This window comes from Xyrauchen texanus, chromosome 24 (genome assembly GCF_025860055.1).
Source record: "Xyrauchen texanus isolate HMW12.3.18 chromosome 24, RBS_HiC_50CHRs, whole genome shotgun sequence".
Taxonomy (NCBI): Eukaryota; Metazoa; Chordata; class Actinopteri; order Cypriniformes; family Catostomidae; genus Xyrauchen; species Xyrauchen texanus.
Genome location: NC_068299.1, coordinates 31,427,054 through 31,443,389, shown reverse-complemented (window position 1 = coordinate 31,443,389; position 16,336 = coordinate 31,427,054). Strand labels below are relative to the sequence as shown.

Below are 16,336 nucleotides of genomic sequence, written 5' to 3'. Positions count from 1 at the left end.
ACTATCTGCTTCCATTTTAAAAATAAAACATGCTTAGTACTGGATGGTGCGTGTCTAACTGTGGACCTGTCCATGTATACAGACCTCAACAAGTGCTGCCTCAGAGAACTTTACACTCTCAGGTGATGTCTATAAAGTATCTTGAAGGCATTGCAGATACATTATCTGTTCATAGAATTAATGCATCTAGATAATTAATATTAGGTTTTAGAAAGCAGCAGATATTCAGGTGTGAAGAGTTCCAAGAATTACTTGAATATATTTTAACACTGGATTAAGTTTATGTCATCCATTTGCCAACAAAATAGGCTAATTAATGTGATTACACTCTTGTATACTATTCAAAATAGTGTAATACACTACAAAAGATAATGCAGGGGGCATGCGGGCAGTCAAATGCAGATCCAGAGAAAAAGAGCAATGAGAAAGAGACCATCTCATTCCCAGCATGCTCAACACTTTAGCACAAAAGCTATTTCAACAGCACGTCCTGCTTTGAATCATACTTAGAGATTCCATATGTTGCATTAAACTAAAAAAGGAAGATCATAACATCATCCATTGCTGTGTGTCTAAAGTCAGCTGTACGATGGATAATATGAGCCACACACTCCTGGCGGCATGGCTCTTGCCCACACTCCTGCCTCTCTCTGGAACACAGCCAGACCTCATTTGACCTTGAGCGGTGGCTCTCTCTCCAGCCAGCGCACACGCACCTTCTGTTTGTAGTGATACTCCTTAAGGAAGTCCTGCATAGTTGGAGGCAGTGGTAGCGCACCAATGCCATCGTAGGTGGTGTGTCGGCAGATGGCGGCTCGTGCCAGGTGCTGAAGACTGAAAGGGAAGGTCCGGTGTAATGGAGCAGTGAGCAGAGGCTCAAAAAACATACAGGCACTAGGATCCTTATAGTGCTCCAGTAGGCCTGTTACCGTGGAAGAGTGGAAGACACAGGGGTCATGTGCATCAAAGCTAAAGTTGTGATTCCATTGTTCGATGCGAGCATGCAGTGAGCGATTGTAGCGTCGAAAACTAACAGAGAATAAGTAGTCCTCCTGTGCGGAGTCACGCAACAAGAAGGTGCCTTCGGGCCGTCCATCCAGCAGTGCTTCTGCCTGGTACCGGTCCATCACCCCCCAATAACAGGGAAGTGCAGTTATGGACTGTAGGTCAGGCACCAAACAATGGATATAGTCAATCTGTGTGTGGACCTTCCAAGACCCTGGCTGTCTGGAGCAGTGAGCGTCCCCAGAGGCATGCCTTTGCTTGGGTCTCCTTGTCTGTAAGCAGAGGGTAGTTGAGTCCTCCTCAGAATCACAGTCAACAGGGTGGGTTGGCACTGCCATACTTGCCGCAACCTGTGAAGCTATTCCAGACAACCCCCCAGAAATAGAAGAAACTGTTCCCAGACTCCTGCCCTCCCCGAGTGCTTCACCGACACATGGAGCCATCTTTGGTCCCAGTTTATAGAGGGAAGAGTTCTGTGAAATTGCCTCCAGTGTATGGATTTGTGCATTTGGAGGGGGGTCAACTCCTTCCTCTATGCTAAGCCTGCGTCGTTCACGAAGCCTCTCCTCTTCGTCCTCAGGGGTGGGATGCGCTGAATCAAATGCATCCAAAAGGGCAGTTGAGGAATGAGGGCTGACTGGAGCTGTATGCTGCTTAATTAGGTGCCACTTGTTGGCCAGATCAGAACCTGGTGGGAAAGGGCATGTTTCTAGCATCAGTTCGGTCAGGTGGATCTTACGTTTGGAGGACATCTGGCCTTTGGCCAACTGAGAACGATGGTGTTTGGGCAAAGGGAGGCAAAGGCCTACAGTGTCCCTAAGTCTCTGCTGCAGAGAGCGGGCACTAAGGCTGTGCCCACTGCTGCTAGCTCCAACTGAATCATTAATCTCTTGGATAGAGCTAACTCCATAACGACGCTCCCTCCTGGCTGTACTTCCTCTTGAACGTCCTGTTCTCCTGTCGGCCTCAAGTGAACTTTGTGTTTTAGTTGAGTATGAATGTTTCTTTTTACTTCCCCAGGGAGCGTGACGGGAATAGGAGTCCCTACGCATAAGAGGTCCCCTCCGGGCATCCTCACTCTCTTTGTCAATGGTGATTTCTACTATCTGAGGACTATCCGCCACACAGTTATGTCCTCTGTGTCCACCAGTCACCAATGAGAGTGGTGACAAGGCCCGTGAAGGGGTGGAAGACCTAATTTCATAGGGTTCACTTGCATGTGCTCCTCTGCCCAAGTCCACCACACATTGGACACAATCTATATCCTGGCTAAACAGATTGGACTCTGAGCCATCAGTGTGAAAGAGAGCTTGGCATCTATTCCTGAGGTTACCCCACATCTTGCCCACTTTCTCCAAAGAATGGAGACCAGGACCTGTCAGGAAAAAGGCACAAAGAATTAATGATCTTGGAATTAACAACTAATCTGAGAAATTGCAATGCAGTAAAAGTATATGCTGTGCAGATGTGTGCTGTTATGTTGGTGTAAATTTGATGAGAGAAGGTCTGTGAAAGTAAATTCCTTAGGCACTGAAATGAATGCAAGATATGCCAGGGTGGTATTTTAAACTGTTAACAGTGTGAGCAATAAGAAAAACTACTGAGCAAAGTGGACTGTGAATCATGTTAGACCTATAAATTAGGCAGCACTAAAACATATCAAGTGTGTGAGCTTGAGTTTATGTGCATAATGAGTTTAAAATTATGTGCATAATGTTAAATTCTCATATAACATGCATATGCAAAGTGGGTGAAGGAGTGGTACAGTTAGTGCAAAGTTGCCAGGCAGACATGCAATGACACAAGGCCACGGCTATAAATGAACTGAGCAATCTGCTCCCAACTGATCTGCTGGTATGTACTGTATTACTGAGCCAGTCTGGACCTGACCAAGAACTTTCACTGTCATGGCAGCAGACACACACACACATACACACACACACACACACATACACACACACACACACACAAGAGTGAGAGGTACGGACAAGACAAGAGTGTGGATAGGGGGAAAGGGAGGTGTACAGACAGCAAATATGCAGACAGACACTGTCTGTGAGGCTGTTTCTGTTCCCTTTTTGACTAGGATCTTGCCGATCTTGTGGTTGTGCTGCACAAATTATGCAAAATTGAGGCCATTGGCAATTCATGCTCAGCTCTATTCTCGTTAGGCCTTATATATTGCTCTATGAAGATGATATGTTTAGTCTCCCCTTATAATGGGGATTATAAGGGGAGACTAAACATATCATCTTCATAGAGCAATATATAAGGCCTAACGAGAATATAATACATATGAATTAAAAAGAGAACTTAATATTTGAACAAACCGTCTCATGAGATTAAAATAAGCCACAGTTTTGTCCTCCAGTAACTCTTCATAATAGCATTTAACTCTATGTATCGAGTCTGCATTACATTTTGAAGCAACAAGACCACATAAAATGTCAGGACCCATCTAAACAAACATTACATTAGAAGAGATTCAGATGTCTGCTCTAAAGCTCCCCCTTTAAAGCCAATATGCACCCTCCATTTGTACTGTGGACTTCACAGAGGACAACTACCTGACAGTCTATGCTGCATTACTTGGGGAAGCACTGCAAGGGCAGAGAGTAGCATTTGGAACAAAGCCAATATATAAAACTCTGCTTAGATGTCTTCCTAAAAGTGTGCATAAGCACAAAAGTCAGATTTTGCATATGTACAAACAAATTCAGATTTATAAAACCGTACGTATGCCAGAACCTGTCCATAGTTCCCTTAATAAATCCCAGCTAGCCGAAAGATAGTGTGTACTACCCAATCTCCTTCACAAAATAACCATATATGGAGTGTAAAATGACTTTTTTTTACTAGGCATATCCTCATCTACATACAATTACATATGCATTTCACCATCCAAACACGTAATTGATGCATTTAACGGTACAAGAAACTGTATTATAAAAGATAAGACTGCAAATGTCACATGTGCCCAAAGGTTAGATGCTGCACCATGAAGGAACATTATTTATTAAGATATTAACTTGTTTTCAAAGAATATATCTTAAATATCCCTTGGCAATATGTTTTTTAATTTGCAGACATAAATCTAACTTAAGCAATTTTGCTTCTCAGAACCTTTTAAAAATGTTAAGGGTGTTTTTATTGAGAAGTTAAATATTTAGTACTGGAAACAAACCAAAAATTATACAAATTATTTTTGCAGCATTGTCTGATATCATCAGATTACTAAGATTTGAAATGTGACTGGTATTTTACATACATAAAACAAAACAGCTGAAAGGCAAATGTTCTTTTCATAATGTTTTTATTAGACTAGAACAGGAGTTTCATTGCAATGAGGGTCAGGATATAGTGGAGCAATACTATTTCTGATGAGACATGTCTCTCCAATGGTCCGTTCGACTACTGAATGTAGCCAGCAGTGCCTTATAGTCTTATAGCTACTGTCCATTTTTACTGGGCCATTTCATGTCAGTCAAATGCGCATCGCATTACAGATAATCTTTATTCTAATGCTGTACTTATATCAGTACATGATTGTAACAGAACAGAAAATATCTCAAACTAAGAAATCTTCACTCTCATTTTTAGTTACTGTATGTTCCTTCTCAGTGATGATACCAGAAATTTCTCCAAACGCAGTGCATCTCAAACCAATATTTCCCTTTTACAGCTTATATTTGAATGCCTTTTCAATTAGTTATATAAAAATGATATAGCCTACTATTGTCTTGATAACGATTACTTCTGTTTCAAGTACTTAACTTACCGGTAATACTTTTTATTCTAATTTGAATTAAATGAAAATCAGAGTTCATAATCAGTCTGTTTAGTTAATTATTTGTTCAGCTGGAGTCGCCAATTCACTCACACACACACGCATGAGTGCATATGCACAGTCAAGAGTGCCAGGATGGTGTGCACATTTACAGCAAGTTTATTTTTTATAAATCACGATATGTTCGTGGGAAATTGCTTACACGCATTTCAATGCCCATTTTGTGCATATGCAATGTTTATACATCAGGCCCCTTGTATTAAAATGCATTTTTGGACATTTCTGTTTTAAATGGAACAATGGTGAACAAGAGAAAATGCGGTCCAAAATCAGGTTACCGGAATTGCATTCGTCACCACATTGCACTTGTACTGTAAACACTCATCTGTTCTAATGCACTTGAACAGAAGTGAAGCAACGTCTATTCATCTGTCAATCAACCTCGGAGATTTTTCCTTTTTCTTCCAATTTGACATGCCCAATTCCTAATGTGCTTTTAAGTCCTCGTATTAATTTGCCTCAATCTGGGTGACGGAGGACGAATCCCAGCTCCCTCCGCATCTGAGACGTCAACCCGCGTATCTAATCACGTGGCTTGTGGAGCGCGTTGCCACGGAGACACAGCGCATATGGAGGCTTCACACCATCCACCGCGGCATCCAAAATTCACAAAGCCGGTTATTTCTGCCTTTGAAAGGAAATAATCATCCGATCTGAAAATTTTAAAAAGCGAATACATGCTGCATGCATGCACAAGAATGTCAACATGCAGTGACGCAGATGAAAGGCGCACATACAAGAAGCTCAGTTACAGTAGTTTAGGTATTAATTAAACTAAAATAACAGAATTCTGCTCAGAACATCATATGTTTAATTAAATGAAAGTATAATTGGTGGAAACAGTGCATGTTTTTTGTTGTTACTGTTTTGTGCTTTACTATATTGTAGGATCACACATAATTAGTGATGTAGGCAGTCATGAAATCAGAGACCCTCCCCTTGAATTTTGAATACAGGTGATCAGAGAAGATCATCTCTGATAATCTCTCACACATGACGTGTCACGATGCATCACTCTATAACTGTAACTGCTCTTAGTTTCAAATACAATTACATGTTCATAACATAACAAACGTCTGTGGCTGCTGCAGTGTGTCTTGTTTTTCCAGTGTATCGTCTATTCATTATTATAGGCCGTTATAAAATAGTATGTTACAAAATGTAGAAAAGATTGCATAATCAAAATATAATGCATCATATTTTGTCATTATGTGAAGGTTCGCTGGCCAACTCTGAAAAAATGTGCACAACGCGCATCTGTCTGTTCTTCCTTCGGGTTACCGTTGTAATCTTTGTAAGTGCGCATCAGTTTTTTTTGTGAATGTCTGAACCGTCTATTTTCAAATAACAGGAGATGCCATAACCATTGCATTTTAATATGCATGTTAAGTTCAAGTTTTGAGGCTGCATTGTGTCCCATTTAACTTTGCTCTGTCTGGCTGTTTGAAACACTCGCCTGTTGTACAGGGTCACACACGCCTGGTGTGTATGTGTAAGTGTGTGTGTGTCCAATTATTCGCTCTTGTGAGGATCTGTATTGTTGGTGTGATTCATGATGTGTTCAATTCAACTCTTGAGAGTCTGAATTTCCACCTTTTAACTGAGGAAAGTGCAACGGAATGACGCTTTATATCGGATAACTAACTTGGAAACTCGATCGGAAATCGTAATTCATTTCTTCGAGATGCAGGTGTGCGTTACGTCAAGCAGGGCAGGGAGGTTTAGTCAGTGACAATCATTCACTTTTATTAAATAATATCCATTAACGAGTCAAAATTCTTACATTAAATGATAATAAAGCATGTTTATCAAAAACGTTTTACAGAGACAGGTTTTCCAAACATGTTCAGTCGTATCAGTTTGTTTGCCTTGAGAAGTCTCTGATAATCAATGTCCCCCTCAAAGTCACAACATTATCAATCTCCAAATTAAAAATAAAACTCCCTCTTTGACACGTTTGTGTTTAGTTGTCAGGTAATTGTCACTGGATTTCAAATGAAGTGAAAAGTCACATCACGCGTGATCACTATCGATCATCAATTTCATGATCGATCATTACTGCAATGTCCGAGTACCTGAGTTCTCGAGATATTAACAAACATGTTAAACCTATGTGAAACCTTAAATTACTATGTCAAGAAAGAGACATGGGATACAGGGGTAGGGAGTTATATAAGACTGAAAAATCACTTATACACTGAGATAGGGCTTTGGACTCAACCATCCAATAATCCAACACTTCAAGAACTAGGGGCTCGTCAGAATCAAAAGGGAGTCTAAAACCAGACCAGCACAGCAGTGGGAGCCGGGAACAATCACACTCTGATTCGGACCACAGCAAATGTAACAGTATGAAAACCACCTAAGCCAAACCAATTATCCAGTTTCACTCCAACCACAACTTTGAAAGCTTTATCAAGTGTTCATGTACATATTTGGGAAACATGCAAACTAAAAATTAACATTTAGTTGCTGATTATGGGCCGCAAAATAACATGCCCTGCTCCAGCAGCATAACACTCCAAATACAGGATAATCATTAAAGAGAAATGGGTTCTTTTACTTCACATACTTCTTGTTTAAGCTTTGCTTTTCCATCCCCAGACACAACTCTAATGTACCGCAATATCAGGTGCATCGGTCATATGTTTTTTTTCCATGTGAGTTGGCATATTTTTTTCCTTGACTATGCAAATTAATTTCACAAAAATAAACAGCTCTGGCTTCCAAGAAAGAATGCACTGAGAGGGTATTCTCTCTAAACATTGCTCATGGGACATCAAAGATAAAATAATTTTCTGGTGAGCATTTTGCACAAGAATTCCTTCATAGAAACCACCTGAAAGCCTTAAAGGAATCGTTCACCGAAAAGGAACATTTTGCCATAATTTACTCCCACTCTTGTCATTTTGACCTTGTGTTATTTTCTGTCTTCTGTGAAACAGACAATCAGATCTTAAACAGATTGTCAGAGAAACAAGTCATACTGACTACTTAATGTTGTTACAATAAAAATAGCTTTTATTTAAAACTTTTTTACAATATTTTTTGTCTTTTGGGCACTTGGCAATATAAATCACTGTCCAATTTTGTTAAATGGAAAACACAAACAAAGCACACAAAACACAAAGCTCAGAATTTCTTCCTAAGATCTTTTGTTTTTGATGTAAGAATGAAAATAATGCTGGGTTAGAATTTCACGTGGTAGTAAATAATGCAATAAAATATTTTTTTGGGGGGGTGAACTATTCCTTTAAAATGACAACTGATGCATGAAAGCCAAATACCGACTCTACATGTCAATGCATATACATCATCAAACAAACTTCTAGCCCTTTTCTCCACAATGAAATGATGCAAAGACGTGGTACGATAAGAATGGCTTTACAACCTCTACTGCTGTGCTTGCCATGCAAAAGTTCTCCTCAAAAGCCCTGGTCTTCTCTCCAGACTCCTAATTAGACAGTAACATAGCAATAGTCTGCCTTCTCTCAAAAATTGCTCTGATCCAGCTCTCTTGAATGAGAATGTGCAGAAAGGCATGAGAGTCCCCCAGAATTAACCACCGTGAGTAGTTCAGGCCAGAGCTCAAGCACATGTCATTATCAGACCAGCACTGTGGAGCTCTCTATTTCATAAAGACACTTCAATTCAGTGGCGTGGGTCATGAACAGAGTGTATGGATGAAGAGCCAGTATAAGAGCTAGCATGAATGAGTGTTATGAGATCAACTCATCTACCCTACTTTATGTCCTACTGTATGTCCACATTATCTGAGCTCTTCTCTGATTAGATGCCAAATAGAGGGGAGTTAATACAGCATTACAAAAGAGTGACCCAAAATAATATACAGGGTTCCCACACATTTTGACCAAGGGTGCTTCTCAAACAGCTCCTAAAATTGTGAATCAGTACATTTTGAAAGCAAATTCAGACACTGGCAAGGGTGATCCACTGAACATGGGACACTTATGACTCAATCACCTGCAACATGATTACAAGCTTAGCAAGTATTGACGCAGACTACAACCCCTTGAGTCGTGAGTTCGAATCAAGGGCATGCTGAGTGACTCCAGCCAAGTCTCCTAAGTAACCAAATTGGCCCGGTTGCTAGGGAGGGTAGAGTCACATGGGGTAACCTCCTTATGGTCACTATAATGTGGTTCGCTCTTGGTGGGGCACATGGTGAGTTGTGCATGGATGCTGCTGTAGATGGCATGAAGCCTCCACATGCACTATGTCTCAGCAGTAACACGCTCAACAAGCCAAGTGATAAGATGCACGGATTGATGGTATCAGACGCGGAGGCAACTGAGATTCGTCCTCCGTCACCCGGAATGAGGCGAATCACTGTGCCACCATGAGAACTTGGAGCGCATTGGGAATTGGACATTCCAAATTTACATTTTTTTTATTATATATAAATAAATTATAAATAAATAAATACTGATTGTAAAAAATAAATCCATATCCACACTATTCATGAAAGAATGAAAAACAATCTGCATAATTCTACACAATTGTAGGTAAAAGTGGGCACGAAGCTAATTAGCAAAACTCTTTAGCAAGAAGGTTTGCAGAGACCAACAGCTGTGCACTGGGTGTACACTGTAGCTACAACACAAAACTCTGCATTTGAACTCTCAGTAGCAGATAAATCTACAAATAATCAAGCATACTAACAGGTTTTGATCCTGAAGTACCAGATTGTCCCATTAAAGTGGGAACTGCACCATCTTTCAGGAGTAACCATCTTGAAAATACAGCATTGGTTGTGGTTGCACTGCTAGATAATTAAAATACATTTTAACCACCGATTCTTCAATTCGTCTGCCTATTGAAGTCCAAATATAGAGGTTTTTCTTTTGCAGTGAAGAAAACAGCGTCTTCTCAACATGGCGACAACACTAACACAACTCATCCTGGCCTCGGTTATTACTACCTTTGTTTGAGGGCGGGCCAAAGTAGCCCTTAGGTGGGCATTATCCAAATGTGTTATGATGTGACATAGATACTTTACGGAAGAAATGGCTGGACTTAAAACAGCCTGTTTCTTGTAGTTCTTGAGCAGTGTTGTCTGTGGGAGAGAATAAATGCCTTTTGCCTGGACTTTGTGCTTTGTAACTTTGCAGACCTTTTACATGCACAATGACCTATGTCACACACTAAAGGAAAGGTCAAATCCCAAAAAACCATAATAGGACCTGTTGCTAGATCGCTTGCAAAATATAAAATTACATGCTCTGGATTATTTTCAACAGCAGAATAAGAATATGAACATTCTAATAAGTGACACAGGCCTAGGCTATCACAAATATTTTTTTGTTATTGACCTTTTAATGAGTCTGCTTGTCGGGTTGGGCAAGTAAATTTATCTTTCATTTGCCACTTCATAAGTCTACTTGTCCTGGACAAGCGCAAATGTCGAGCCCTGATTAAATATTGTATTCAACATTCTGAGATAAAAATGGTTTTCTTCTGCAGTATAGCTCCTTAAAGGTGGGGTATGTGATTTGCAAAACGGCCGGCAGATTTTGAAAATACACAACTCGTAAGGTCCTACCTTCTCTCCTCCAACGCTGGCCCTGACTCCACCCATTCGAAAAACATGGACGCGCAATCATGCACGAGCGAAAACTCAGATGCGCGAGAGCGAGCCAGGCTAGCATAGGTTGGAGCTGATTTTCTCATAACTGTAAAAAAAAAAGAACATAGCCAGCCCTGGCGTCTGTACAGCGGTCTTCTATTCAAAACAGGATTCATAGAAATGTGGAACAACCCCACTAGCACTATAAAAGCTCTATTCTCCATACATAAATACAATCGCTCACATCAGCTTCCTCCCCAAACAGGTTGTTTAGCTAGCTAGTTCATCATATGGCTGGGCTATAACGTTAGAACAGCTACAATTCTCATGCGATATCGTCAGTAAAGACAGTTCCCTGATTAAATACTACTAGTTAATCGGCTTCTCACCTGTCAAGCAGAAAAAATGCCACAGCCGCATCTGTTGGTAGTCCTTCCTGGTCCTTCAGTTGCCGCCAACGTTTAAAAGCATCGCCTAGAATGACCCTTGTTTTTGACCTTTCTCTTTCGGCCGTTTTGTTCGCAATTGCTCTCTCGAAAATAGATTTTCTTTTCTGTGATGGTGTCTTGTCTGCCATTCTACAAACGGAAGCAACTACACCTTCTCCTTCTCCTTCTCTCTCTCTCTCTCTCTCTCTCTCTCTCTCTCTGTACCGGGGCGACTTGCACTTCCTGTTACTGGGTCACGAGCTTTGAGTATGCGCATCGAACGGGACACGCGCCAGGAGTGGTGGGGGAGGGGGCATGGTACTGACCGTTTGATTGACACATTTTCTGTCCAATGATTCTAGATGGTCTTGAAAATGATTGGCTGGAGTTTTTCGAGTCCTGCCCGTTCCACAGATGATTAAATTGCTTAATTTTCATTTCAGTGCTTCTAATTTACAGCCAGTAAGTGGGTTAGGAATAGGATTTCAAGTTATTTTGAAAAAATGGTCAAAAAAGAAAATCACATACCCCACCTTTAAGTAGATGTGCATTGTTTTAAAGGAGTTTTAGATTTTTAGCCAAAAACAAAACTCAGCAAAAACGTATTTTGTTCCAGTGTATAATGGGCTAAGGCTACACTATCTCACCTTTATGTTTACTTCGGTCCATCTTTTTTACTCACTTTAACAAACCTTCTCTTCTTAATAGAGCTGCATATTGCCGATTTTCTTCATAATACATATATAATGATTCACTACATCATGAGCCATCACGTTATAATCTAGCTGCAGAAAATGTGTGCGAGTGACGAGTGTCCCCACGCCAGAGTGTGCATCATCTTGGGAAGAGATTGAATCTTCTCCCGGTCACTTTGCGGAACTCATAGAAGCGGTGCTGACCGCACAGAGAAACTGAATGAACTTTAATAAAGGATGCTTTAAAGATACAATGCCAGGGTGTTTCAAAGTGAACTGGAATGCGGCACAATAATCGTTTTATTTCGATTAACTTGTTTTCATAATTATTAGAAGCCAAAATTTTAATTGAAGATAAAATTTGATTAATTGTCCAGCTCATAATTTTACACTTGTGCTCATTTTCTATCGACTTGAGACTTCAGAAGACATGACCACGTGTACGGTAAGGGAACATAGTGGGCAACTGTGCGCCTTGGTTTTTATGGTGCATTCTGGGAATTAATAAGAAGTGAATGTTTCAGTGCACTGGAACGTTTTACGATTGAGACACCTCTAGTATTGGGCCACTCCCTGATCAGTCCCCTGACTAGGGAGCTGATTGAGATGCACCCCAATTAATTTCCATAACTTTCCCAGATATTCATAATGACTGCATAAGGGTTTTAAAAAAATCTGATAGAGATTGCACTCACAAAGAGCAATTTTGCATGAATGATCAAATCAAATCATCAGAAATGTTTCTTTTGACTCCAAAACAAGAATATTGTAATTCCCAATCTTATTTATGCCAAAATTATATATTTTGAAAGAGTTGAATGTCTGTCCATTACAATATAAGACAATGGTAAATATTACAGGTTTGGTTGGAGGATAAACATGTTTGTCGACATGTTAAATGTAGGCTATGTTGTCTATAAAACTTAATAACATAAAGAGGACAGTCAAACAGAATAATTAATTAATTGTCAAAAAGAATCACCCATGGTGATTTGGATGTAACACCTTAATGGAACTGTTAAAAATGTCTTTTACAGATTTACAGAAGGTTAAAATTGTGTTTGTGAGACACAACACAAAAGGAATTGAGGAGCATATCACAGAAAATTGAGAACAGAAACCCTCAGAAGTGTATTTACACTTCTGCACACTACTGTATGATGCCTCAATAGATGTGAGAAAGTGAGCAGTTAATAGGTCACCAACAGTCCAACTACACAAAAAAGACATATGTTCAGGGCACTAAATAATGTTGTATCTAGTGCCCATCCTGAAAAATAATGGAGTGAGTTATATTGTTTATTCAAGTTTTTAAATGACTCAATAACTAAATATAAAACTATTACGACTGAATCAATAAAATGTTGAAAAATGCAAAGGAAAAGTTACTAAATAAAAAACTATACATGATCTATAAGGACTTTTTGAAGATGTAGCCTAACTACACCCTAGCGGTTCACCCTAAAGAGAAGAAATGGGGATGCAGATAAAGTTTTCGACCAAGACTGCTAAACAGCTCCATATTAAACCCAGAAAACATCTTCTGCCATTTCTCTCAGTTGGACACGCCTATTCTCATGGGGTCCAAATAAGAGGCCTGGATTTTGGACAACATTAAGGGGCGGAAGTGCGTTCTCTTTTTAACTAAGTAAAATAAGTCTTACTGTGTGAGCCCAATCTCACTGTCATTAAATAAAACCCATATAGATTGATTGACCACTATTCTTAATATTGGAGGCAATGTGTCCCCCTTAATGTGTACGGTGGCTACGGTCCTGAATAACATCCTTTTTAAAAAAGACATTGGTCTAGTCTAAAAATGTAGAGTAAATGGAGTAGACTGGATATAGGACATGCGTGATATCAGTTGGCAACAAACTACATGCTGCTGATAATGATAAGAGTGAAGTGAACCATCTGACATGCTTTTAAAAACATTCTGTAACTGGCACTAAGAAATATGTGCCATTTTGTACGAAATCGTCTTCCGAGCACATAACAGCAAATGTAATGTATACTGTATACACCCCCCCAGTTCGTAATAGTAAATGCTCGTGATGCATTCCATAGCTAGAAAAAACAATTATGCTCATATTATTGTTAACATAATATATTTTGGCAGAGTTCATTAAACTAGGTCCATACAGTTCGGAGGGTTTAGTGGTTGTTTCGTGGATGAAATCTCTTTCAAAGTATTTTAAGCGACGAGCAGGCTAACTTTACGCATCACTTGAGTGAGTGAGCTGAGCAACGTGGAGAGGAGCGCGAGAGAGGGGAGGATGTTGGAATGTTACATTATAACATTCGTAGAGGGGAAACATTCGAAACCCTCTGTGACATCGCTCGCGCTCCGTTACATTAAATGCCGGGAGCTCGCGTGCAGGCTGCTTTATCCGAGCGCATAAAAGCGGCAAGAAATAACGCGTTTTAAAATATGCAAAGCATGTCACGTTGTAATAGAGAGAGGAAAACACAAATAGTCGTACTTACCTGTTTAATTTTTTGGTTAATTCTTCGTAGCCGTCCTTTGTCTACAAAATATGGCTATTAAAAGGTGTTCGACTAGCTACTGCCCCACTTAAAAACAGTTTCGGCGAATAAAAGAGAACAGAAAAGGCATAACTGCTCATTCCTGAGATTGGTTGTTGTTAAGCATGTGTAGAAATTAATCCCACATCTTTCTGGTCGGTTGGAATGGCAGCATAATCCCAATCCAGATCTCTGAGTCACCTCTCTCCTGTACTTCTTCTTGACAACCCGTTTAGCGAACCCGTGCAAAGGCGTGAAGGAGAGACCGATCATCCGAATCGCAGGCAGGTTGGGACTGGCGGAGTGTGGGGAGACGCAGGACGGGAACGTACTTCCGACGTATGGGGGGAGTGACGGGCGTTGTGGCCCGCCAATGAGATTGGAGACTGAGAGAGCGTTGCCTCGGTTGGCACACTGAAAACGTGGAGATTCTAGATAATGCATGAGTGCCAAGAGATGAATGATTAATGATTATAGTCAATCAAACAAAGTAGCCATCTGTTGGCTTTAACAGCCCACATAGTGTGCAGTTTATCAATAGGAAAGTGATCCAGAAAGCCATTAAAGCTTATAAGCAAATGTTGACAATAACACATAATAATAACTGTAACTAAATTAATTCATACAAAATTAAATTATTTATGCAAATAAATAACTGATCACCTTTTTAACAAATATTTGAGCGTTTATTTGTTTATTAAAAAAAAACCAAGGTATCTTCTCCCAATGAGACCACAAATGTGCCTGTAGTCCAAAGATGTAATTGATAAAATGTTTATGTTTTATAATTTATGTTTAAAAGAGGGTACAGGTTAACAGGTTAATAATTTATGCTATGATAAAAATACATGTAATATATTTATATAATTATATTTATATATTATATTTATTTATAATCAAATCTGATCACTCAGCATTTAAAAAGGGGAAACACACACAACAAAAATATTTCTCTGTAAGTTTGCATGGATAAAAAAGATTGGTAGTTTGTTTTATCAAATGGCATGGGCTTGTTGTTAAATATATAGTGCATTTTAAACTAATTTTAAAATAATTAATTGAATTAAACTATATGTGATTGTCAATTCAAATCAAATCACTTTATTGTCACACTACTGTGTAAACAAGTGCAACAGTAGGTGAAAGTCTTGTTGTGTGTGTGTGATTATAACACATTAATGTGTTATACTGTAGATCTTGACATGCACTGTCTGACACACTAGTTAATAACCCACTAGTGGAGTAAAAAGTAACACAAAATGTGTTGTTCTTAACTAGATATGTGTTGTTTGTAAGACAACAGTTGAAAGAATGTATATGTACAAATTCAAATATAGTGTGTATTATATTTTTATTAATATTGTATGCTAATATCTTACAATACAATATAATATGACTTTATTTGTCCCAGAGGGCCAATTCATTTTTGGACACACATAGTGGAAGAGAAAAACACAGACATGAGGAACAGATGAAGACACAAGTATACATTAGGGTGAATAAGACAAGGTATATAAATGTATAGGGTGCTTTTTGTCAGACAAGAAACATGAGGTTTTGCATATGTTTTAATGTGGGGCATGCATGTTACAAACCTTAAACAAACAAACCCATCCATACACAAGACTAAATGTGCCATGTTATATATGATTCTTGTCAGTTTAAGTTTGTTCAGAATGGCCTTTCATGTGTTTATGTCCAAACAAAGAAGCATTGTCCATGAGGTCTGATCTCTGCAACAGGCAGTTGCCGACAGTGATTTGTACTGCACCAAGTATGAACATGGCATTTTGGGGGTGGAATGAAGTAAGCTTTAATACCCTCAACGAGCCCTAAATGCCTGCTTCTATTCTTGCTACACAGAGCCTACACACTCATAAACCCTGCACTATCAATATCTCAAAGGGGCATTCATTTTCCTCCTACTAGTGATGTCATAACTTGGAGTCACACCACATGCTAGACTCATGTGAGGCTATATAGAGTAAGCCAGAACATCTTTGACTAATATCATTAGAGGCTGAGAATCAGCCCCAGGGAAATGTCCCGATGTCTAAACAAAATAACTATTCATCCTCTAGCAGACATCAATCATCTCATTATTGTGGCTGAAACAAAAGTACACAGAGCTCAAAGAGAAATTTTAGAGTAAGTGCTGGATTCATCAGATGGAGAGCTATCATTTGCATATTTATAAAGACTGTGCCCTACTTATTACTTACTACTTACTTCAATGGTTCTAACA

At 39.4% G+C, this 16,336-nt stretch overlaps 1 protein-coding gene across 1 annotated transcript; it reads right to left on the bottom strand.

The window, feature by feature from the left end:
- Positions 1 to 541: 541 nt before the first annotated feature.
- Positions 542 to 14,373, bottom strand: LOC127617863 (suppressor of cytokine signaling 5-like). Its single transcript, XM_052089980.1, has 2 exons — positions 14,053 to 14,373; positions 542 to 2,380 (listed from the first exon to the last, which is right to left on the bottom strand). The coding sequence occupies exon 2, from the start codon at positions 2,343 to 2,345 to the stop codon at positions 669 to 671; it is 1,677 nt and encodes a 558-aa protein (XP_051945940.1). The 5' UTR covers positions 2,346 to 2,380; positions 14,053 to 14,373; the 3' UTR covers positions 542 to 668.
- Positions 14,374 to 16,336: the final 1,963 nt, after the last annotated feature.